The following is a 26,756-nucleotide window of genomic DNA, read 5'->3' as shown; positions in this document are numbered from 1 at the left end:
CTCTTACCAACATCCCAAGGAATGATTTGAACCATGGCTAAGGGCTTTAGACCAGCCAAAATTCGAAATATTCCAGCAACGACCCAAACGTTACAACCGAGAACAAATTCTGCACGTAGGATGCATTGCTTTTGTTTTGCTGTCACGAATCGTTCCAATGGCCATTTGATTGACCATGACACGATCTAGACATCTAGGGGCATGGTATGAACCGTGGCTAAGGGCCATAGACCAACCAAGATCCACACCATCCACCAAACCAAAATGACACATGCTGTAAAAATGAAGGGCCGAAATGGGGTAAGGGCTGTTCTTGATGTTTTAGTTGAAAACCGAGTAACCATGGACCGAGCCACCAAAAGGGCGACTTAGTCACGTCTTAGACATACTAGGGAAGTGATCCAACCATGGCTATAAGCCCTTAGGGCAGCCAAGATCAGATTCATATCCCTTTGACAGCAACATGAGAAAATCGAAACTCAATATGGCAAGAATGGGAAGCTGCTGTCATTTCTCGTTTCCAGCGGGTGTGGGGCTCGAATGAATGAACCAAAGTGATCCTAATACATCCTATTACATGTCTATAAGTCGCCTTGGGAGCCTGGAATCGAACCAATACCTGAAACCATCAAAACAAATGAAACCGTGAAGAGCATCATGAAGCCCGAAAATCTGCATCTTTTATTTTCTGAAAATTCTTGATAGATTTCGGTTTTTGCATGGAAATGATGATCATGTAATGTTAAATAATGATAATAGGACTTGATTGAAGAGTCAAGGAAGAACATATGCATGCCTGGTTTCGTTTGAANNNNTTGATATCAAATGATTTGTTGGTGCTTGTTGGGGTGAGGTGGCCGATCATAATACCATCTAGACTAGGTGAGGATAAGGTTGATCATTAATTAAATGGTGCTCCCAAAAATAAAAGAATTATCCTACTAATTAAATACAAAGAAAGGGTCAAAGGTGAGGTGGCAAAGAGATGTTGTCTAGACATAAGGGTGGCCGAAATTTGGTGTAAAAATGAAGGGAAATTGTTGATTATTTACTAAATTTATAACCCTTAAAAGCCTTACTTATTCTTTACATAATTTAGTGAACTAATTCCTTAATTATGGAACTTAAACCAATTTATTTTCTACTCACCTCAAGTTGCTTAAATAAATCCTCAAACCTCCTTAATAACTTAAATTAACTTACTTGCTAGCTAAATTAAATTCTGGAAAAGTTTCTTGAATCTAAAATTTTATCTCCAAACTCCAACTCCAGTCCGGCCTCACTGAAATAACTGAAATGATAAAAATTTAAACTACTACGTAAAATAATCAAATTTAGAAACTCATGCAATAAAAATCATTTTAATTTAAATACTAGAATTATGCATGACTTATACGTAGTCTAAGTTACGGGTTCTACAATTTATATCCAATTTTTAAGCTACAACTTTTGTATTAAAACTCACTCTTACATTAATCAATGATCAAATTTAACAAACAAATTTAATCTTTAATAAATTGGAGGATCAGCTAACTCACTCCTTTTATTTTTGATGTAACAGCTTGATTAATAAATAACATGGCCAAATTGGAGGATCAGCCAACTCAAAATGGGCATTGTATTTATGTGTTTTAGCTGAACTTCACCAAATGTTCATTAATTGGATGTGCATTTATGCTGTAATAAAAATGCTGCCATTACTGTTGTATTATTTATTAACATCAGAAGGAGAAACTAATAAATTAACCACAAATGCATGCATTGAGTTTTTGTCTGTAAAAGAACCCCCATAATAAATAAATCCATTAAAATTTTGTGTTCTCTTCTGCAAAGCATGGGGAAAAGTTAGAATTTAACCAACTTCACTTCTCCAGGATCCATCCTCTCACAAAGTAATACAAAAAATCACAAAGATTTTCAGAAGACTTTAACTGCGAGACGGCACGCACATTGCCTTCCTTCCCATGTCTTTCTCATACAACATTGCGGGGTGCCAGAGTACGCTCATAAAAAGATGGGTACGATCAAGTTTGTTATGGCCTAACCTTAAAACAGTTTAGCCGTATCAAAGAAGACGTTATCTTTAGCATATAAACAGGCAGCCTACAGGCAGTGGAAATGCTTAAATATCTGGCTAAATCATGGAACTTTTTTCAGATATGCAAGAAATACTAATGTTATTTAGCAGCGGGATATTGACATTGTGACTATAATATATAATCTCAAAATATTTGGCTGGAGGTCGGCCCATTGTGAACTTTTTATATTAGATACACTAGATTACTCGTAGAGTATCACAAATGATACATCAGTTATATACCTTCAACGACAATGTACATCGAATAATTACAAGGATTTCATGAACAAAATGCCATGTTTCAAGATAGTAACAGGATTAAAAGCAAAGCAGTGTCTTTGTCAAACAGCTTATTCATTGGTTAGCCAGAAATCTACACAAGATCATTTTGTCCCTCATTCAACAATAACATTACATCGCTTTGTAACCTTTCTTATTCAGTGCTTCCAAAACACGATCTTGATATTGCAAGAGCAATAGAAGAGAACACCATAGCAAGAAAGTGAACCTTAAACGAGGGTTCGGCTCACAATTTCGCCAGCATGGTATACACCTCCGAAACCGAAATGACAAAGAGGGAGCCGAGTAAACTACTGCACAAATTTCTGAAACATAGAACCATGCCATGCAAAATCTTTGCTCTTTCACTACCTTACAACCAAAAAATTTAAGATGTTTATTTTCCACTCATGGGTATTCTATTTAGGATGTTGCATTCAAATGGCATTGATCTAAGGCAAGAAACCGCTTTATCTCGCTTATAACCGTTCCAACCGAATGAATATTACTAAAAAGTTATCTATTCATAGTTGAACCCAGTTCTTTGAATCCAAGGTGGATATTTCAAACATCAAAATGGAAATATACTTAAAATTTGGGACAATTTTCTATTTGTAGCATTCCGTCTGAACACCTTATAAATCATAATCTCAGTCTTTTGGCTTAAAAATGGCACTAAAGCTTTCTTTCCACAACAAATTGAACAGCCCACAGTTCCAAAGCCAAAGCAATTTCAAAGAAAGTAAATTAGAAATAACCATTAGTTGATGCAATTGGACAGACAGAAATATCTTTAGACCAATACAAATACATACACAAAAAGAATCTGAATAATTCGTCACCACATAAAAAACCATACAAGTAGAAAGAAATATCCTCTGAATGTCAGAAAAGAATTATCTACTCAGATAAAGTACATCAAAAAATCAAATTGAACTCTAACCTCAAATATCACAAAATAGTCCAACACGACGCATTCAGAGAAGCCCTGAAATCAAAGAAGCCCAAACAATACAAACACCCCGAGTAATATGAGCCAAACAATGTGAACCAACAAAAGGGCCTGTCCCGCTGTGCCCGATCCGCCATTGCCAACCTCACAAACTCCCAATTTCTTGACGCGTGCTCCGGCGCAGTGAGCATCGGGGCATCCACACCAATAGGTGACGCCGTCATCCCCGCAAACCGGATCAGGCCGGAAACATTTCACCGGGCAGGAATATTGGTCCGTATTCGACGGGCAGAGGTCATTTTCCTGTGAATCGGAAGGTAGCTGTTTGATGACATCAGCGTCTGATCGGACGGTGGGCACGAGAAGGGTGGCGAGAAGAACAACGAGGAAGAAAACCGAGTAAAATCTTTCGGCGAACAACTGCATCTCGGAGAGCTTTAAGATATCAATTAAAGCTCACCGATTGAAAAATATATCCTTTGACTCGCACCCCTCCACGATAGCGATGAAAATGGTTTCTAGGTTCAGCGGAATTGGATTGAAAGTGCAAGATTTTCCATTCTAGGGTTTTGCTCTCATTGGTGGGAAATGATTCGGGCGTTTTCAAGAAAGTGAGGAATTTCTTGTGGAAGATGTCAAGAATGTGCTTATTCCGTTTCTTTTCTGCAAACCGTTTCAATTCAAAAGATTGGGTAAAGTTATTTTAAATGGACTATAATTTCTAATTTAAAAAAACTTGGGATTTTGTTTTTTTTGTTATTAAATTTGTAATTAAAATTTTACAAATTTTTGTCGTATGTTAAATTATATGTATTTATGCAAAAAATTTAAAAATAAAAATAATCACAGTAAAAAATATCACCGATCAGTCTTCAATTCATAAATGTAACAATTTTATGCTAAATTGCTATATGTTTAATCGTTGTATTTCACGTGATCCTCGAAACTTCTATAATCAGAGAGAACAAATTACTCGGAATGTTGAATGCCTTGGACCTCTCTTCCAGATTGAAAATGAAAAAAAAAAAAAAAAAAATAAATTTTTTTTAAAAAAAAAAAAAAAAAAAAAAAAAAAAGAAAAAAGAAAAAGAGAGAGGATGGTTGATTAGTAGGTGGACAACGTCTTGTTAAAGGTGACCCAATCCATCAACAATACAACCACCGCTGGAAAAAGATAATGAGCCCAAAATATCGGTCCAATTAATATAAATATAAAAGCCCAACTCTTACGTTTGTCATTAAAACCATCAATAATTATGAGTTACGACCCAATCCCACTAAATATTTGCTATTTTCAGATATCCATAAAATCAATTCAAGAATTTGATTCTTAAAAAAAAATGATTTGGAACTAAACAGCTTAGGTACATGCGTACAGCTTGATTTTGACTCCAAATTTTGTTACAATTCGAATGAGTTGCATCTAATTTGTATTTGGAATGATGGAGTTTACAAATGCATATCTCATAACATTATCAAATACTTCATCTGAAATTAAATTATATTTGTACTCAAATTCTTTTAACCCACTGGAAAGTTTCTAGGATGGGATGAGTAAGTTAACTGTACTTGATTTAAGATAATTCTGAGATAAGTGACTGGTGAAAAGTTTTATAGGGTGTGTTAAACACAATCACGCTATGAAGATTCTTGTTGGTACGACGAACGTCTTCAAATTTAGGGCGTCACAACTCAAATTCTTTTACCCCACATGCTTCTTGTACGAGTTAGGGGTGAGGAAAAATACTGAATTTTCGGTATACCGAGGTTATCGTATCGAAAAATACTTTGCTTTTGCAGCATAAGTTCCTGCAGTTTGGACCATTTGCTTGAAATTGGATTCTGATTCACGTTTTCCTCAGGGGAGTGGAATCTTGTTCTCGTTTTAGTTTGAAATATTAATAGAGGATATTTTGGGGTTTAAAAATGGCATATGCCAGTACTATGACCGATACTTCTACAGATGACAAAGAGATGTACATAGGTTTTCTCCATAAATCCACGAGTATTCATATTTCAAAATGGATCTTGGTAAAGTAAGAACAGTGGCTTGTTATCAAATTGATGAAGTAATTTGTTTCTTCCACAGTTTGAAAGCAATATTTTGTTGAGTTAGCAAAATTAAAAGAGACGGTGAAAGAAAGAAAAGCTTACTAGAATTATATTCCAATCTCCTCATTTACAATGGATCAATACAAATGTATTTATACTTACAATCACTAAGGATAACAAGGTAAAAGATGAATATAGTTTGTTATATTGTTACAACAGCAAAAAGAAGAAGGATCCAAGGCCTTCTAGATGGTGAGCTTGTGATCTACTGTATATGTGAACATATAGCTTCTTTTGCACTTGGTTTTGATGACTTCACTTAACATCCCCCCCGCAAGGTCAACATCGATTTCTCCATAATGCTGAGCTTGGATCGAAACCTCTGAAAGTTGGGAGAAGATAACGGTTTTGTGAAGACATGTGTAATTTGATCAGAGGAGGGAACAAATTGGACATCGAGTTGCTTAGCCAGAACTTTCTCTCGAACAAAAAAGATATCTAACTCGAAATGCTTAGATTTAGAATGTAAGACATGATGACACTCAACGAGATTGTACTGATATTGTCACACCATAGTATGGGTGAAGTACGGCTGTTAACATGAAGTTCGGTGAGCAGAGATTGAAGCCAAAGTAATTCTGAAGTTGCAATAGCGAGATTAAGATATTCTGCTTCAGTACTCGATCGAGAAACAACCGGTTGTTTCTTGGAACACCAGGTGATGGGCGAGTTACCTAAAAACCAGTAGAATCCAGAGGTGGAACGCCTGTCATCTGGATTATTGACCCAATCTACATCACAAAAACCATGAAAAGAAAGCCGAGAAGCAGCAGTAAGATGAATTCCATGATTTGACGTTCCATTGAGATATCGAAGAATTCTCTTAACAGCCTTCCAGTGAGAGAGACAAGGGCTTTGCATGAACTGACAAGCTTTATTCACACTATAGGCAATACCTGGTCTTGTTATAGTGAGATACTGGAGGGCACCCACGATGCTACGATACAAGGTTGCATCAGAAAAACATTATGCATCTTTAGAGGAAAGCTTTAACCCAAAAACCATAGGAGTGGGTAGTGGATTTGCTTTTTCCATATTTGTTCGTTTCAGCATATCACGTATGTATTTGGTTTGAGATAGGAATAAACCTGTGGGAGAAGGCCTTGATACTTCAATACCCAGAAAGAATGAGAGCTTGCCCAAATGTTTCAAGGAGAACTTTGATTTTAATTGATAGATGAGATCCTTGACTTGAGCAGCATTATTACCCGTGATAATTATGTCATCGACATAAACCAAGATATAGGTAATCAAATTATTGTCATGTTTAACAAAGAGTGAAGCATCGTCCTTGGATTGGATGAAACCGAGATGTATAAGAGCAAATTTCAGCTTATCAAACCAAGCACGAGGTGCTTGTTTGAGCCCATAGATTGCCTTGTGTAGTTGACACACAAGTTGTTTGCCATGGCACTGTTGTTCGAAGCCAGGAGGCTGCTGCATAAAGATAAGCTCGTTAAGAGTACCATTAAGGAAAGCATTATTGACATCATGTTGTTGAATAGACCAGCCATAAGAAAGAGCAATGGTAAGAACAACTCGAATTGTGGTAGGCTTTATAAATGGACTGAATGTCTCGGTGTAATCCAGCCCTGCAGTTCGAGAATACCCTTTCACAACAAGACGAGCTTTTTACCGAGCCACAATCCCATCTAGATGTGTTTTGATTTTAAAAACCCACTTGCATCCAATGATTGGTGTATCAGTTGGTGCTGAACTAGAATCCAAGTCTTATTTTGGAACAGGTCATTATATTCAGCCTTCATAGCATCACACCAAGCTGGATGTGCTAGGGCATCATGAGCAGTGGCTGGTTCATGAATGGTCGCAAGTTGAGAAGCAAACACCCTTGGTTTGTAAATACCTGCTTTGGACCGAGTAACCATGGAGTGAACATTCGTAGGGGGGGTGGGGAACAAGCTACTCATTAGTGGAAGGGATAGAAGATGAAGTAGAAGAAATGTCGGAAGTGTTTATGGGAGGTACAGGAGTTGGAGAGGGTGAGTGGGACGGTGGTTGGGATGAAGAAACAACAGGAAAGATTGGGAAGAAAAGATTAAAAGACTTCGGGGATGCATGATGTGATGTTTCGGAATGAGTATTGGATGAGGGAAAAGAACACTCACCAAACATTACGTGTCGAGAAATGTAAATACGACCATCTTGACTTAAGCATTTATACCATTTGTGTTTGTTGCTATAGCCAAGAAAAACACATGGTTTAGATCTAAACTCAAGTTTATGTGTATTGTAAACCCGAATATAGGGAAAACATAAACACCCAAAGACACGAAGAAGAGAATAATTGTGTAACGTACCGTACTTTTAAACTAGTTTAAAATTTGCAGAAAAATGAAAAAAAAATTTCTTAAGTAGATAGTAATCATTCAAATTACAATAAAGATAAACTGTTCGACCAAAGTATTTGTAAGAAAAAGGTTACAAATAAAGTTTTCTAGCAAAATAAATTTTTCAACAAAATAAAGCAATCTCATAAAAACCAGAGTTTTAAAACTGTCATGCATAAAATCTTAAAACATGGGAGGTCCTCGGGTTTAGCCTCCTGCGCAGTCCAAGTCGGCTCATTGGTCTCCACCCCTCGTCTCCTCAAAGTCATCCTCACCTGCATCGATCAAGTCTAGTGAGTCTAAAGACTCAATATGTATATACTGGTGATAGCAAGTACTACATAATAAAACCACATGCATCTTTAAAATAGGGCTTACATACTTGAAACTTGAACGTATTAGCATAAACGTAGACGTGCCATCATCATAAAACTTTCTTAAACATACTGGCATCATACATACTTGAGCATACATAACATCATTTTGCGTAGATATATGTTTCAAAGCAAGTGACCTATACATAGATGCACCTGATCAGACTAAACCACAGTACTGGGCTGGCAGGGATGTCCACTACCACATATATAAGATCCTCGGTCATACTTTGCCGGATAGATAGGTCCCTGGTCATACTTTATGGCTTTCCAATCCTGATCAAATCCGATCATACTTTACCGAGGTGGAGAGGTCCTCGGCCACGTTCACCGACTTCCAAACCCATTCATATTTGGTCACAAGACATTTCGCATACCTCAAAAACATAAAACATTTTCTTTTTGCACGTCAAACATACTTAAAAACATCGAGGGCTACATTGGAACGCTCTGGACATGCTGCCCTAAACAAATCAGCAAAGATTCGGGAGATCCCAACGAAATCTGCAACTAAAACTTGAGAAAACATGAAGAACATGCACAAATTTTTACAGCTTGAGCGGGTTTATGATAAAAATCATATCTATCTCATTTCTTATTATAAAGATATGAATTTACTGCCAATCGAAGGTATAAAAAAGTTCTACGTTTTATATGTTGAAAGTTTTTCCAGAAAATCGACTGAAAATTCCCAGTATTCGAAAAGACAATAGACTCGGTTTTTGAGATCCAAAATTTTGATCCAAAATCGTTTCAAACATTTTTGCTCAAACTTTTGAATAACATACACATGTTTTTCATGAAATATACATCAAAATAATTACTATAACAAGTTCGATGCGAAAACGAAAGAATATACATGCTTTGATGATTATACTCACGAAACGACGAATAACGAAGCGAGGATATGCGTGAATCGATCCGAGACGACTTATGGCACGTTTCTTGCTATAATCGACGTGAGTCTACTGAAGAAAATCAAAGGAGAAAGGGTGGCTATTGGAGCACTCTAAGAACCCTACTTCTTTTCAAAAGAAAAGAGAAGGCAAAGTGTGTGTGTGCGCGCGCGCGCTAATTAGGGGATTTAATTAGGTGTTAATTAGGGAAGTTAATTAGGAGTGTTAATTAGGAGAGTTAATTAGGTCAATAAAAATACTTATATCTAATTAACATGCTAAATAATATGCTAATCCCCCACTAACTTACTAAAATCCATAATTTAAAATAAAATACACATGTCAAATTTTCAATATTTAAAATTCCCAACTATTCAAATTAGTATTTTGAAAAGCTTAAAATCTTAAAATCACATAATAAATTAAATTAGGCTTTGAAATGCTTAAAATTTCATAAATAATTTAAAATATAAATTTTCTTGACTTTAAATAAAATACCACATTATTCAAAAATCGCCTAAATCGTCACGGTCTCTTTTCTCGACCTCGTATCGAATATTCGCCTGAAACATAAAACTCAAGAAAACATTTAACGTCCATCACCTAAGCATAATTAATTTAAAATAATGCATTTGAATAAATCATGCATTGCTAAAAATAAATTTAAACTTAAATAAACAATTTAAATAAATGCATGGGTTTTACGTGTACTGAATTTGGGCTCTACAAATTGGGATCAAGATTGGATAATTTTTTGAGAGGGGCAGTACCTTGAATGGCAGAGTTAGAGAGACGATTAATGAGAAAAACAGCAGTGGAAAATGCATCGTCCCAAAATTTTATAGGCATGTGAACGTGAGCTAGTAGAGAAAGGCCAACGTCAACGGTACGCCAATGCTTCCTTTCTACCACACCATTTTGTTGTGAAGTGTGTGGACAAGAGAGACGATGATGAATGCCATTTTTTTGAAAGAAATGAGTCAATGGTCGACACTCTCCACCCCAGTCAGTTTGAAGAATTTTTATTTTGGTATCATATTGTAATTCGACATGAGTGTTAAACTGATGAAAAATTTGAAACACCTCAGATTTTGCTTTTAGGAAATATATCTAGGTGTATAGACTGAAGGCATCAACAAAATTGAGATAATATTTAAAGCCATTAGTCGAAGTGGAGTAAGCAAGGCCCCATATATCATAATATATTAACTGAAGTGGTTTATCATAACATGTTAAGGAGGAAGGAAATGGGAGACGATGATTCTTGCCCAGTTCACAAGACGAGCATAAACTAATATTGTCATTCTTTGAAAAAGAGATATTACAACCAAATAAAATGTGCTTTACAGTGGAATTCATAGGATGACCTAATCTATAATGCCACTGGTTGAGTGTTGAAGGTGCTACTACAGTTAAGTTGTGACACTGGTTCACTTGATTGAATAGAGAAACAGCTGAGAGAGGTTGAATATGCAAGCATGTGGCAGAGTGTGTAGATGAAGGAGTTGGTTTGCCTAAGGAAAATTTATACAGACCTTCATGTAAGGTGCCTTTGAGGAGGGTGTTTCCCGTCACTAGGTCCTTCACAACACAAAAAGATGGATGAAACTCAAAATAGATATTATTGGCTTGAGCAAATTTGCTAACACTAAGCAGATTTTTAGAAATATGAGGGACTCGAAGAAGATGATTTAGTGATAACGTGCAGTTCGAATCATGAGACAAAAAAGACGAAGAACCAATATGAGTGATCGGCAAACCTGTTCCATTCCCCATAAGATCATTACCTCCACCGGTATATTCAGTCCCAATAGTGAGATTGGCAAGATCATTAGTAACATGATGAGAAGCTCTGGAATCTGGGAACCACCAGTCAACATTTAAGCTCTCTGAATTCGCCATAGCTACTGCAGTAGATGGAGGTGCTTCAGGCCTATTGCGATAATTGTTCGAGGAGTGATTTCCTGGAGTTTGTTGGTGTGAAACGAATTCCTTGTCAAAGCGATAATAGCATTTCTCTGCAATGTGGTCAGAGTACCCACAAATCTGGCAAATAGGGCCATTGTTGGTGTTTGACCAACTTCGTCGACCACCCAGAGCAAATCGGCCACGACCTCTGCCACGGGGTAAAGAGTTCGGAGATGACGATGATGGATAACCTTTGACTGAAGAAAAAGTAGAGATTTTGGTTGTTGGTATAGTGCCGTCCACATTGACAGTATATGATTCGATGCGGCCTTCATGTGAAAGAAGTAGAGCACCAACTTCCGAAGGCGAAGTCGATTCAATTCGAGAGGTCACATGGACAACAACCGAGTCGTAATACATTCCAACGCAACCCAGAATATAGAGAACTTGATCATCATCGGATATAGAATGCCCACAAGCAGCAAGTGAATCAACATAACTTTTTATTTTGCCAGATAATCCTTCATGCTAAGACCACCTTTCTTGAGTGTTTGCAATTGAAGTCGGTACAGCATCATTCTCGCCTTTGAGCCATTAGCAAATAAAGTAGAAACCCGGATCCAGATTTGAGCAGACAAAGAACACCCAATCATCTGACTTTGAATTCCTTCGGTCATGGAGGCCAGAAGGAATGAAAAAAGAAGTTGATCTTGCCTAGACCAAGCGACGTATAGAGGATTTGGTATATCAGTACCATTTTCACCGGGGATGAAGTTGGGTGGGATGATTGGCTGAGGATCAACATAGATGTCAAGACCCAAGCCTCGAATTCCGGCCAACACTTGAAGCTGTCAGAGGAGAAAGTTCTCATCGGTGAGTTTGATAGTGTTGATTTGGTTGGAGGGATTTAGGATCATGAGGTTGGGGCTGAGATTGGACATTGTGGCTGAGCTCAGTAGAATTATATTCCAATCTCCTCATTTACAATGGATCAATACAAATGTATTTATACTTACAATCACTAAGGATAAAAAGGTAAAAGATGAATAGAGTTTGTTATATTGTTACAACAGCTAAAAAAGAAGGATCCATAGCCTTCTAGATGGTGAGCTTGTGATCTACTGCATATGTGAACATACAACTTCTTGTGCATTTGGTTTTTGATGACTTCACTTAACATGTTGGCATTGGTGGTTTCCAATGGCAATGATAAGTCCAGAGATCAAAAGGTTTTTGAATTCCTAATTTAACGCCCTTATAGTTAATTTAATTAGATGTGCGATCTCAACTAACTCATGCAGAATTTACAGAGGCTTGCTCAAAATCGTGAAGCTACAAGAAAAAGCCGCTTGAGAAAGAAGGTTAGATTTTTAGTAAGCGAATCATTCGCGTCTCATTTTTTGCTTCAAATGTTCCTTCTGTCTTATGTAGTTCTCTTCTATTACTAACCTCTGGTCATGAGCTGCATAACTGGGTTGTCTTTGTAAGAAATATGACAGATATTAAAAGAAGTAGCGTGTATAAATTGGCGACGGCCAAGAAGCCTACCATTTTTGACAAACAGAATATGCAGCCTCAAATATTTGACCATTGAGATGGCATGTGCCTCTTCTTTTGACATTCAGACTCCCGACTTTTCTCGTTGATGGTATGAGAAACGCTTATAAATAGAGGTGATTGAGGTTCCTAAGCACACACCTCATAAGAAAAAAATATACACCATCTACATAGAGTGTTGAGTGCTTAGAAGACATCAATCGGAGGAAATCAGAAAAGTTTCAAATTATTCAATGGCCGGAGGTAACACTCGATTCGCTTTCGCATATTATTTATCATGTTTATATATACGTGAAAACATGATTTTGAGAAAAATTCTGACATTTGGTATCAGAGCCATGATACCTCTACCTTGAAAATATTTGTTTTCATTTTCTGAAAATCGGATATCATGAAATTTTGGGGAAAAGAATTTTAAGTTTTAAATAAGAAACTTGAAATTTAAAGATCAGACGTATTAATATTAAGAAACTTACCTTAGAATTGTGTTCTCGGCCGGAGTTTGAAGTTCTTCCTTGAAGTCTTGAAAATGAAAAGATTCAGTTTTTCTGATTTTTTTCAAAATTTGTGAGAAAATAAATTTTAAGACGAAAATTTCTGAAATTTTTTCTACTGAAAGAAGAAGACGATGCTATAAGTTTTTCAATATAATGAAATTATCTTCACGTGAATGAGAATTAAATTATCTGCATAATCAATGTGAATTAAGTGATTGTCGGCAATTGAATTGAAGATACATGAAATTGAATTCTCGTGCATGAATTGAAATTGAAGACTCATTTCATTGAATGCAATGTCGGTAAATGATTAATTTTTTTTAAAAATTTAATTAGTACGGGACCCACACCAATTTGACAATTGAAAGCATTGTCGGTAAATTTTATTATTACTATTATTATTGTTTTTAAAATAAAAAATAATAATAAATAAATAAATAATGATTAATGTTTTATTAAGTTATATGTATAATTCGGTATACATATAGCATTTGGCTAAATAATTTGTACACATTAAAATAATTCCAATTTCGAAGTAATTTCTAATACATGTTTAGAAATTATTTTTGCATGTTAGATATAATGTCAAATATTATGAATAAGTGTTTGATGTTTACATGAAAATTTAATATTATGTCTTCATTTATTCTTGAAATTTAAAATGCTAATAATATTAAAAATAAAAATTGATACATCAATATTCACATTATGTTCATATTAAATTATATTAAGTTGTTTATAATGTTAAATGAACATATCAAGTAAGATGTGAATATAATATTATAAAATAAAATATTTCATATATTCACAAATGAACAAAGAATCCTCACTTTATCACTACTCTGATAAAAGTGAAAAACCGATGAGGAGCCCGCATTTTCACGTAAATGTGATCCTCACTTTATCATTACTCTGATTGAAGAGAAAAACTGATGGGGAGCGTATTTGTTTATATTAAGTAAAAATGTGAATATAAAGTTATTTAACGAAAAATTTTGCCTTATAAAGATCCACATAAATGTGGATAATTAAAGTGAATAATAATTATAAGATGACATGAGAAAACATGATCTGGGAGAGTTTTTCATAGATCGGTTTGAACTGCCTTGACTAGCCACTGGTCTCCCTAAAGAACGTTGCTCTGTCTAGGAGTTAGGTATTTAAAAGGCCTTAGCCCTACCTATATTTCTTGGAAGCACTCTTGAAAAATGTTGATATGTTACTAAATAGTTATTATATAAAGTATTAAAGTAAAGCCAAAATTTTGTCCAGTGAACCGTAAAATTTTAAATAATTGTGGAATAGCCACAACATCTTTAATTATGAAAAATTATGCATTAAGATGATTTGGATCACATAACGGACATCAATTGTAATTAATTATATAAACATAATAAATTTTACCCCACAAGGATTTTTATTATATTTATATAGCTAATTAGGTTAAAATATCAAATTATATTTTTCTTAATTTACCCACAAGAGTTAATGAAAATACATTTTGATATTTTTATCATAAAATTACAGAAAAATCTTACTTAATTAAAATTTTAGCCAACATGCAAATTTTATGTCAATAGATTTTTTAAAAACATGAATTACATTGGTAAAACATGATATTGTCTCAAAATTTTAAGCATATGATATTTTGTGCAGATATGCAACCTGCGAGTTTTTTTATATGAAGTGTGACATTTTCAAACTGAAGGGCGATAATTATAAAATATGGAAAGAAAGAATTCTTCTTCAGTTGAGGTGGATGGATATTGATTATGCTATACAGAAAGACGAACCATCTGCTATTACTGAAAACAACATTCCGGATGATGTTGATCTTTATGAAAAATGGGAGTGATCTAATCGACTCTACGTAATGTTCATAAAGACCAAAATCTCTGCTGGTATGCGTGGTTCTATCGATCAGCATAATAATGTCAAAGAATTACTGAAGGCTGTTGATGATCAATTTCAGTCTTCAGATAAGGCACTTGCTAGCACCTTAATTATGAAATTATCTTCATTAAGGCTCACCAGTGTGAGAGGTGTGCGAGATCACATAATGCAAATGCGGGATATAGCGGCTCGGCTCAAGACACTTGAAGTGGAAATGTCTGAGACTTTTCTTGTTCACTACATTTTATGCACTCTTCCACAGCAATATGGACCCTTCAAAATTTCTTACAACACACATAAGGATAAATGGTCAATCAATGAATTAATGACCATGTGTGTTCAAGAAGAAGGAAGGTTGTTGATGGAAATGAGTGATAATGTATTTATGACTACACAAGGAAAGTATAAGAAGCAAGCCAAAGTCAGGGAAAAGAGAAAGGAATTATTCCACCCCAACCTGACATCAAGAAAGAATCCAAGTGTTTCTTTTGTAAAAACACGGGACACATGAAGAAGGATTGCAATAAATTTAAGGATTGGCTCGAAAAGAAAGGTATTCTTACTTCATTTGTCTCTTATGAATCTCATATGGTTGATATGATTTATAACACATGGTGGGTTGATTCTGGTTCTACAATCCATGTTACAAATACCTTGTAGGTATACAAAGCCTAAGGAAAACTCAAGGAAATGAGCGGAACATCTATTCAGGAAACAAGATGTCTTCGCATGTGGAGGCTATTGGGACTTGCTGCCTAGTATTGAACGGTGATTATATTTTAAAATTGAAAAATACATTTTATGTTTCTAGTTTTTCTAGAAATTTAATTTCAATTTCAAAACTTGTACCTCTTGGTTATTCTTTTCAGTTTTTGTATAAATCAATAAATTTGTTTTATAAATCAAATCTTATTGGAAATTGTACAATGTTTGATGGTGTTTTCTCTATTTATTTACAAAATAATAACACCACTATTCATGTTCAAGGAGGTATTAAAAGATGTGTTATAAATGAAGATTCCTCTATACTATGGCATCGGAGATTAGGACACATCTCTATAGAGAGGGTTTAAAGATTAGTGAATGATGGATTACTTAATACTTAGATTTTACTGATTTTGACACTTGTGTGGACTCCATAAAGGGAAAGCAGACCAATAAGTCTAAAAAGAGTGCCAAGAGGAGTACGGAAATACTAGAAATCATTCATTCAGATATTTTTTGTCCAGATATGGACGTGCAAAGTTCGAAATACTTCATCTATTTCATTGATGATTACTCACGATACATGTATATCTACATGTTTCATAACAAAAACGAAGCACTTGAAGCTTTTAAGGTTTTTAAGGCTGAAGTGGAGAAGCAATGTGATATGCAAATTAAGATCATGTGAACTGATAGAGGTGGAAAATATTATGGTAGATACACTGAGAATGGACAGGCACTTGGTCCGTTTGCGCATTTTCTCCAGGAACATGGGATTGTTGCCCAATATACTACGCCTGGTTCTCCTGACCAGAATGGCGTAGCTGAGAAGAGAAACCGAACATTATTGGACATGGTGAGGAGCATATTTAGTAGCTCAAAACTTCCTAAATCCTTGTGGACTGAAGCTCTTATGACAACTATGTATGTATTAAACCGAGTTCCAACTAAGGCTGCCCCAAAGATGCCATTTGAATTATTTAAAGGTTGTAAATCGAGTTTGCAAAATATACGCGTTTGGGGTTGTCCTTCTGAAATAAGAGTTTACAACCCGCATGAAAAGAAACTGGACCCAAGAACTATAAGTGGATATTTTATTGGTTATGCCGAAAAATCCAAAGGATACAGGTTCTATTGTCCATCTCACAACACTAGAATTGTGGAATCATGAAATGCAAAATTTCTTGAAAATGACTTGATTAGTGGGAGGGATCATGATATAGTTTTTGAGAATGATTGCATTAATGCACAACCCTCTTATTCAAATGACAGATTGGTCGTTATTCACACCCCTCAAGACCAAATGGGTGTTAGACAAACAGTTACTGAAGTTCTACAAATCGCTGATGAAAATCCAGTAGATCAAGTTGTTAAGGAAGAACAACAAGAAATTGTTGATCATCCAAACAACTTGAGGAGATCTACTAGAATAAAAAAATCAACTATATCTAGTAGTTATGTTGTGTATTTACAAGAATCGGATTTTAACATTGGAGCCGAAAATGATCCTGAAACGTTTTTACAAGCTATGAGTTATAATGAGTCAAAATTATGGTTTAATGCTATGAAAGAAGAGATGAATTCTATGGCATTTAATGGAGTCTGGGATCTTGTTCAGTTGCCTGATGGTATGAAAGACATTGGATGTAAATGGGTTTTCAAAACAAAGAAAAACTCATTAGACAACATTGAAAGATTTAAAGCAAGACTCATAGCTAAATGATTCACTCAGCAGGAAGGAAATTTTCTCCTGTATCTAAGAAAGATTTTCTCAGTATCATTCTAGAATTAGTTGCACATTTTGACTTAGATTTATAACAAATGGATATGAAAATAGCTTTTCTCAATGGAGAACTAGATGAAGAGGTTTATATGAAACAACCTGAAGGATTCTTCTCTAGTAATGGTGAGCACTTGGTATGTAAGCTTAAGAAATCTATATATGGATTGAAACAAGCTTCCCGTCAATGATATTTGAAATTTCATGATGTTATCTCTTCATTCGGATTCGTAGAGAACATCATGGATCAATGTATATACCAGAAGGTCAGTGGGAGTAAGATTTGTTTCCTTATTCTATATGTGAATGATATATTACTTGCAACCAATGACAAGAGTTTGTTATATGAGGTGAAACAATTTCTCTCTAAAAACTTTGATATGAAGGATATGGGCAATGCATCTTATGTCATTGGCATTAAGATACATAGAGACCGGATTCGAGGTGTTCTAGGTCTGTCTCAAGAAATCTATATCAACAAAATTTTAGAGAGATATTAGATAAAATATTGTTCACCAAGTATAACTCCCATTGTGAAAGGAGATAAGTTCAATTTAAGTCAATGCCCAAATAATGATCTAGAACAGGAACAAATGAAAAATATTCCTTATGCTTCTGTTGTTGGAAGCTTAATGCATACTCATGTTTGCACTAGACCTGAGATTGCATTTGTTGTTGGGATGTTGGGAAGATATTAGAGTAATACATGTTTAGACCATTGGAAAGCTGCAAAGAAAGTGATGAGGTACCTTCAATGGACCAAAGATTATATGCTTATGTTCAGACGGACTGAGAATTTGGAAGTAATTGGCTACTCTGATTCAGACTACGCTGGCTGCATTGATTCACGAAAATACACTTCATGATATATTTTTATGCTAGCTGGTGGAGCTGTATTGGAGGAGTGCAAAGCAGACATTGACTGCTACTTCCACTATGGAAGCTGAGTTCGTATATTGTTTTGAGGCAACTTCACATAGTGTATGGTTGAAAAGTTTCATTTCGAGGCTTGGAATTATAGATTCTATATCTAGGTCAGTAAGAATATATTGTGACAATTCAGCTGTTGTTTTTATGGCTAAAGATAACAAAAGTGGTAGTCGAAGCAAGCACATTGACATTAAGTATTTAGCCATACGAGAACGTGTTAAAGATAAGAAGTTACTTATCGAGCACATTAGCACTGAATTGATGATTGCAGATCCTTTGACTAAAGGCATGCCACCATTGAAATTTAAGGATCATACAGAAAGAATGGGACTTGGTTCCTTTATGTAATTTTATTGTAAGAACAAATTAATGAAACTATGATGTGATATTTTCTCATATTTGTTGTGCACACATTCATTGATTAGAGAAATATCAATAAAGTTGGACCTCGAATAAACATATGATTTATTCATTATGTTATTTGAGAGATATAATACATTGTGATACATGGAAGATAATAATCGTTTTTAGATAACCTATCACCATGATTCATGTATTTTATTTGAAATGTCCGCTTAATCGTTTTCTTAAAAAGTACTAGAAATTTTTATTTTATTTTTTTCAAAAGCTCTCAAAATTTCGGCCATTACCAATACATATACATAAAATATTTTTGCACCATTTTAAAATAAAACATCAAACTAGTAATTGAAAATCCAAAGAGAATAGTCAAAACATGAAACGTTACTCGTTTTACCAAACCTAAAAATCAATAAATGTTGAAAAGTGTAGCCCATACTAAACTTCTCAAAATCTCTCAAAACACAAATAAATAGTCGTAAAATCTTTAACGTAAAATCATAAACTTAAATGCGGAAAATAGAAGCGCTGGTCCTCGAGTTATGTGCACTGACATTCCAGCAAAGTCACCTATAAATAGAGGTGATTGAGGTCCCTAAGCACACACCTCATAAGAAAAAAATATACACCATCTACAGAGAATGTTGAGTGCTTAGAAGACATCAATCGGAGGAAATCAGAAAAGTTTCAAATTATTCAATGGCCCGAGGTAACACTCGATTCGCTTCCGCATATTATTTATCATGTTTATATTTACGTGAAAACATGATTTTGAGAAAAATTCTGACATTTGGTATCAGAGCCATGATACCTCTGCCTTGAAAATTTGTTTTCATTTTCTGAAAATCGGATATCATGAAATTTTGGGGAAAAGAATTTTAAGTTTTATATAAGAAACTTGAAATTTAAAGATTCGATGTAATAATATTAAGAAACTTACCTTAGAATTATGTTCTCGGCCGGAGTTTGAAGTTCTTCTTTGAAGTCTTGAAAATGAAAATATTCAGTTTTCTGATTTTTTTCAAAATTTGTGAGAAAATAAATTTTAAGACGAAAATTTCTGAAATTTTTTCTACTGAAAGAAGAAGACGATGCTATAAGTTTTTCAATATAATGAAATTATCTTCACGTGAATGAGAATTAAATTATCTGCATAATCAATGTGAATTAAGTGATTGTCGGCAATTGAATTGAAGATACATGAAATTGAATTCTCGTGCATGAATTGAAATTGAAGACCCATTTCATTGAATGCAATGTCGGTAAATGATTATTTTTTTTTAAAATTTAATTAGTACGGGACCCACAACAATTTGACAATTGAAAGCATTGTCGGTAAATTTTATTATTACTATTATTATTGTTTTTAAAATAAAAAATAATAATAAATAAATAAATAATGATTAATGTTTTATTAAGTTATATGTATAATTCGGTATACATATAGCATTTGGCTAAATAATTTGTACACATTAAAATAATTCCAATTTCGAAGTAATTTTTAATACATGTTTAGAAATTATTTTTGCTTGTTAGATATAATGTCAAATATTATGAATAAGTGTTTGATGTTTACATGAAAATTTAATATTATGTCTTCATTTATTCTTGAAATTTAAAATGCTAATAATATTAAAAATAAAAATTGATACATCAATATTCATATTATGTTCATATTAAATTATATTAAGTTGTTTATAATGTTAAATGAACATATCAAGTAAGATGTGAATATAATATTATAAAATAAAATATTTCATATATTCACAAATGAACAAAGAATCCTCACTTTATCACTACTCTGATAAAAGTGAAAAACCGATGAGGAGCCCGCATTTTCACGTAAATGTGATCCTCACTTTATCATTACTCTGATTGAAGAGAAAAACTGATGGGGAGCGTATTTGTTTATATTAAGTAAAAATGTGAATATAAAGTTATTTAACGAAAAATTTTGCCTTATAAAGATTCACATAAATGTGAATAATTAAAGTGAATAATAATTATAAGATGACATGAGAAAACATGATCTGGGAGAGTTTTTCATAGATCGGTTTGAACTGCCTTGACTAGCCACTGGTCTCCCTAAAGAACGTTGCTCTGTCTAGGAGTTAGGTATTTAAAAGGCCTTAGCCCTACCTATATTTCTTGGAAGCACTCTTGAAAAATGTTGATATGTTACTAAATAGTTATTATATAAAGTATTAAAGTAAAGCCAAAATTTTGTCCAGTGAACCGTAAAATTTTAAATAATTGTGGAATAGCCACAACATCTTTAATTATGAAAAATTATGCATTAAGATGATTTGGATCACATAACGGACATCAATTGTAATTAATTAAATAAACATAATAAATTTTACCCCACAAGGATTTTTATTATATTTATATAGCTAATTAGGTTAAAATATCAAATTATATTTTTCTTAATTTACCCACAAGAGTTAATGAAAATACATTTTGATATTTTTATCATAAAGTTACAGAAAAATCTTATTGAATTAAAATTTTAGCCAACAGGCAAATTTTATGTCAATAGATTTTTTAAAAACATGAATTACATTGGTAAAACATGATATTGTCTCAAAATTTTAAGCATATGATATTTTGTGCAGATATGCAACCTTCGAGTTTTTTTTATATGAAGTGTGACATTTTCAAACTGAAGGACGATAATTATAAAATATGGAAATAAAGAATTCTTCTTCAGTTGAGGTGGATGGATATTGATTATGCTATACAGCATTCCGGATGATGTCGATCTTTATGAAAAATGGGAGCGATCTAATCGACTCTACGTAATGTTCATAAAGACCAAAATCTCTGCTGGTATGCGTGGTTCTATCGATCAGCATAATAATGTCAAAGAATTACTGAAGGCTTTTGATGATCAATTTCAGTCTTCAGATAAGGCACTTGCCAGCACCTTAATTATGAAATTCTCTTCATTAAGGCTCATAAGTGTGAGAGGTGTGCGAGATCACATAATGCAAATGCGGGACATAGCGGCTCGGCTCAAGACACTTGAAGTGGAAATGTCTGAGACTTTTCTTGTTCACTACATTTTATGCACTCTTCCACAGCAATATGGACCCTTCAAAATTTCTTACAACACACATAAGGATAAATGGTCAATCAATGAATTAATGACCATGTGTGTTCAAGAAGAAGGAAGGTTGTCGATGGAAACGAGTAATAATGTATTTATGACTACACAAGAAAAGTATAAGAAGCAAGCCAAAGTCAGGGGAAAAGAGAAAGGAAATATTCCACCCCAACCTGACATCAAGAAAGAATCCAAGTGTTTCTTTTGTAAAAAGACGGGACACATGAAGAAGGATTGCAATAAATTTAAGGATTGACTCGAAAAGAAAGGTATTCTTACTTCATTTGTCTCTCATGAATCTCATATGGTTGATATGATTTATAACACATGGTGGGTTGATTCTGGTTCTACAATCCATGTTACAAATACCTTGTAGGTATACAAAGCCTAAGGAAAACTCAAGGAAATGAGCGGAACATCTATTCAGGAAACAAGATATCTTCGCATGTGGAGGCTATTGGGACTTGCTGCCTAGTATTGAACAGTGATCATATTTTAAAACTGAAAAATACATTTTATGTTTCTAGTTTTTCTTGAAATTTAATTTCAATTTCAAAACTTGTACCTCTTGGTTATTCCTTTCAATTTTTGTATAAATCAATAAATTTGTTTTATAAATCAAATCTTATTAAAAATTGTACAATGTTTGATGGTCTTTTCTCTATTTATTTACAAAATAATAACACCACTATGCATGTTCAAGGAGGTATTAAAAGATGTGTTATAAATGAAGATTCCTCGATACTATGGCATCGGAGATTGGGACACATCTCTATAGAGAGGGTTTAAAGATTAGTGAATGATGAATTACTTAATACTTTAGATTTTACTTATTTTGAGACTTGTGTGGACTGCATAAAGGGAAAGCAGACCAATAAGTCTAAAAGAGTGCCAAGAGGAGTACGGAAATACTAGAAATCATTCATTCAGATATTTTTTGTCCAGATATGGACATGCAAAGTAAGAAATACTTCATCTATTTCATTGATGATTACTCACGATACTTGTATATCTACATGTTTCATAACAAAAACGAAGCACTTGAAGCTTTTAAGGTTTTTAAGGCTGAAGTGGAGAAGCAATGTGATATACAAATTAAGATCATGAGAACTGATAGAGGTGGAAAATATTATGGTAGATACACTGAGAATGGACAGGCACTTGGTCCGTTTGCGCACTTTCTCCAGGAACATGGGATTGTTGCCCAATATACTATGCCTGGTTCTCCTGACCAGAATGGCGTAGCTGAGAGGAGAAACCGAACCTTATTGGACACGGTGCGGAGCATATTTAGTAGCTCAAAACTTCCTAAATCCTTGTGGACTGAAGCTCTTAAGACAACTATGTATATATTAAATCGAGTTCCAACTAAGGCTGCCCCAAAGACGCCATTTGAATTGTTTAAAGGTTGTAAATCGAGTTTGCAAAATATACGCGTTTGGGGTTTTCCTTCTGAAATAAGAGTTTACAACCCATATGAAAAGAAACTGGACCCAAGAACTATAAGTGGATATTTTATTGGGTATGCCGAAAAATCCAAAGGGTACATGTTCAATTGTCCATCTCACAACACTAGAATTGTGGAATCAAGAAATGCAAAATTTCTTGAAAATGACTTGATTATTGGGAGTGATCATGATATAGTTTTTGAGAATGATCACATTAATGCACGACAGATTGGTCGTTATTCACACCCCTCAAGACCAAATGGGTGTTAGACAAACAGTTACTGAAGTTCTACAAATCGCTGATGAAAATCCAGTAGATCAAGTTGTTAATGAAGAACAACAAGAAATTGTTGATCATCCAAACAACTTGAGGAGATCTACTAGAATAAAAAAAATCAGCTATATCTAGTGGTTATGTTGTGTATTTACAAGAATCGGATTTTAACATTGGAGCCGAAAATGATCCTGAAACGTTTTTTCAAGCTATGAGTTATAATGAGTCAAAATTATGGTTTAATGCTATGAAAGAAGAGATGAATTCTATGGCATTTAATGGAGTCTGGGATCTTGTTCAGTTGCCTGATGGTATGAAAGCCATTGGATGTAAATGAGTTTTCAAAACAAAGAAAGACTCATTAGACAACATTGAAAGATATAAAGCAAGACTCATAGCTAAATGATTCACTCAGCAGGAAGGAAATTTTCTCCTGTATCTAAGAAAGATTTTATCAGTATCATTCTAGAATTAGTTGCATATTTTGACTTAGATTTATAACAAATGGATATGAAAATAGCTTTTCTCAATGGAGAACTAGATGAAGAGGTTTATATGAAACAACCTGAAGGATTCTTCTCTAGTAATGGTGAGCACTTGGTATGTAAGCTTAAGAAATCTATATATGGATTGAAACATAAGCATCGTCTGAAATGTCATGAACATAAGCATCGTCTGAAATGTCATGAACAAGCTTCCCGTCAATCCATGAATGTGTGCACAACAAATATGAGAAAATATATGGATTGAAAATAACACCACTATGCTTATGTTCAGACGAACTGAGAATTTGGAAGTAATTAGCTACTCTGATTCAGACTACGCTGGCTGCATTGATTCACGAAAATCCACTTCATGATATATTTTTATGCTAGCTGGTGGAGCTGTATTGGAGGAGTGCAAAGCAGACATTCACTGCTACTTCCATTATGGAAGCTGAGTTCGTATCTTGTTTTGAGGCAACTTTACATGGTGTATGGTTGAAAAGTTTCATTTCGAGGCTTGGAATTATAGATTCTATATCTAGGTCAGTAAGAATATATTGTGACAATTCAGCTGTTGTTTTTATGGCTAAAAATAACAAAAGTGGTAGTCGAAACAAGCACATTGACATTAAGTATTTAGGCATACGAGAACATGTTAAAGATAAGAAGTTACTTATCGAGCACATTAGCACTGAATTGATGATTGCAGATCCTTTGACTAAAGGCATGCCACCATTGAAATTTAAGGATTATACAGAAAGAATGAGACTTGGTTCCTTTATGTAATTTTATTGTAAGAACAAATTAATGAAACTATGATGTGATATTTTCTCATATTTGTTGTGCACACATTCATTGATTCGAGAAATATCAATAAAGTTAGACCTCGAATAAACATATGATTTATTCATTATGTTATTTGAGAGATATAATACATTGTGATACATGGAAGATAATAATCGTTTTTAGATGACCTATCACCATGATTCATGTATTTTATTTGAAACGTCCGCTTAATCGTTTTCTTAAAAAGTACTAGAAATTTTTATTTTATTTTTTTCAAAAGCTCTCAAAATTTCGGCCATTACCAATACATATACATAAAATATTTTTGCACCATTTTAAAATAAAACATCAAACTAGTAATTGAAAATCCAAAGAGAATAGTCAAAACATGAAACGTTACTCGTTTTACCAAACCTAAAAATCAATAAATGTTGAAAAGTGTAGCCCATACTAAACTTCTCAAAATCTCTCAAAACACAAATAAATAGTCGTAAAATCTTTAACGTAAAATCATAAACTTAAATGCGGAAAATAGAAGCGCTGGTCCTCGAGTTATGTGCACTGACATTCCAGCAAAGTCACCCATCAAGACCTCAAATGTCATAATTATTAAAATTACCTGCATCAAACACACCTAGTGAGTCTAAAGACTCAACACATCATATCCTTGATAACAAATAATACGTAATACAGTTCACATACAATTGTGAAAAATACTTGTACTTAAAATAACATTTTCATAACAATACTTAACTTTAAACTTAAACATTTTCCTATCGACTTATTCATATTCATATCCGTATCAACATATTCACATTCCTGTTCGTGTTTTGTTGAATTCAGATCGTGATTGTGACTCGTATTCTTAATCATATTGGGCGATGGATCCATCTAGAGAAAACCACAGTACTGGGCGTCGGACACACCAGCGACACTCTCACCGGTCAACTGGACCTTGGCCAACGTATTAACATATTCGTATTCGTATTCATATCCGTATCCAAGGAAACACGATAGTTGGGCTCCCACTGGGACCATAACCCTCACGATATTTCCACCATATCATTGTATTTAGTCACAAACCCTTCACGTCCTTCAACATGTTGTATTTCCATCACTTAATAAAAACATGCATAATAATATCGTTTTATTTTGAATCCAAGTATGCAACATGTCTTTTAAATGTCCATTATTTAAATCATAAAATCATAAATATTTAAAAATCATAATTTAACATATGAAAATTCATAAACATCCACAATCATTGAAAATAATCGTATTAGCATATAAAACATAATTGAGAACACTGCCATGACGTTTACTAATTTTTAGGTGTAAAATGATCGTTTTACCCGTAAGCGTAAAATTTCACGTTTTTGAGGTTTTCTTAATTTCATTGACTCTAACATGTCCCAAACAATTATTTAAGCCTAAATTAAAATTTCCATAATTTTTTATTTAGTTTAAAAACAAGGCTTTTAAATTAATTCGTAATTTGTCGTTTTGAAGGCGTTTTAATCCCGAAAAATTCCAAACTTTAATATAAAATTCCTAAATTCAAAACTTAGAGTTTTTATATTATTTTAGCCCTCTTGAACTATGTCTTGACCCCCGTGAGCTGTGTTTCGATTTATTTTTAACTTTAAAACCATAACTTGACCCATAAAAGTTCACCATGAGCCATCTTTCAATTTTCTCGAGCCACCCTCAAACCATGTTGCTCCAGACCCTGACCAACCCCTTAGGCCATCCCCTTGAACCTTTGGAGCCCTTAGGAACCTTCCCAAACCAAGAAACCGAAGCCCCCAAGCTAACCATGTGCTGGCCGAGAACCCCTATGGTGCAAGGACTCTACTCTTTGATGCTTAGGACCCTAGCCGACCGAGCCACTCCTGAACTATCATGTAGTGCACTCCCCTAGGACCCTAAGGACGCACCCTAGGCCAGCCCCTGACCCACAGACTGAGCCCCTCAGCCTCTGGAAGTCTG

The 26,756-nt window shown here is 34.2% G+C and overlaps 1 protein-coding gene across 1 annotated transcript; it reads right to left on the bottom strand.

The window, feature by feature from the left end:
• Positions 1-9,772: 9,772 nt before the first annotated feature.
• LOC140990458 (uncharacterized) lies at positions 9,773-11,894 on the bottom strand. The gene is made up of 2 exons (XM_073460157.1): positions 10,826-11,894; positions 9,773-10,619 (listed from the first exon to the last, which is right to left on the bottom strand). Exons 1-2 carry the CDS (start codon positions 11,364-11,366, stop codon positions 10,576-10,578), a joined length of 585 nt encoding a protein of 194 aa, XP_073316258.1. The 5' UTR covers positions 11,367-11,894; the 3' UTR covers positions 9,773-10,575.
• Between the last annotated feature and the right edge of the window lie 14,862 nt (positions 11,895-26,756).

This window comes from Primulina huaijiensis, chromosome 12 (assembly GCF_012295235.1).
Source record: "Primulina huaijiensis isolate GDHJ02 chromosome 12, ASM1229523v2, whole genome shotgun sequence".
Taxonomy (NCBI): domain Eukaryota; kingdom Viridiplantae; phylum Streptophyta; class Magnoliopsida; order Lamiales; family Gesneriaceae; genus Primulina; species Primulina huaijiensis.
This window is presented reverse-complemented; position numbering and strand designations above follow the sequence as displayed.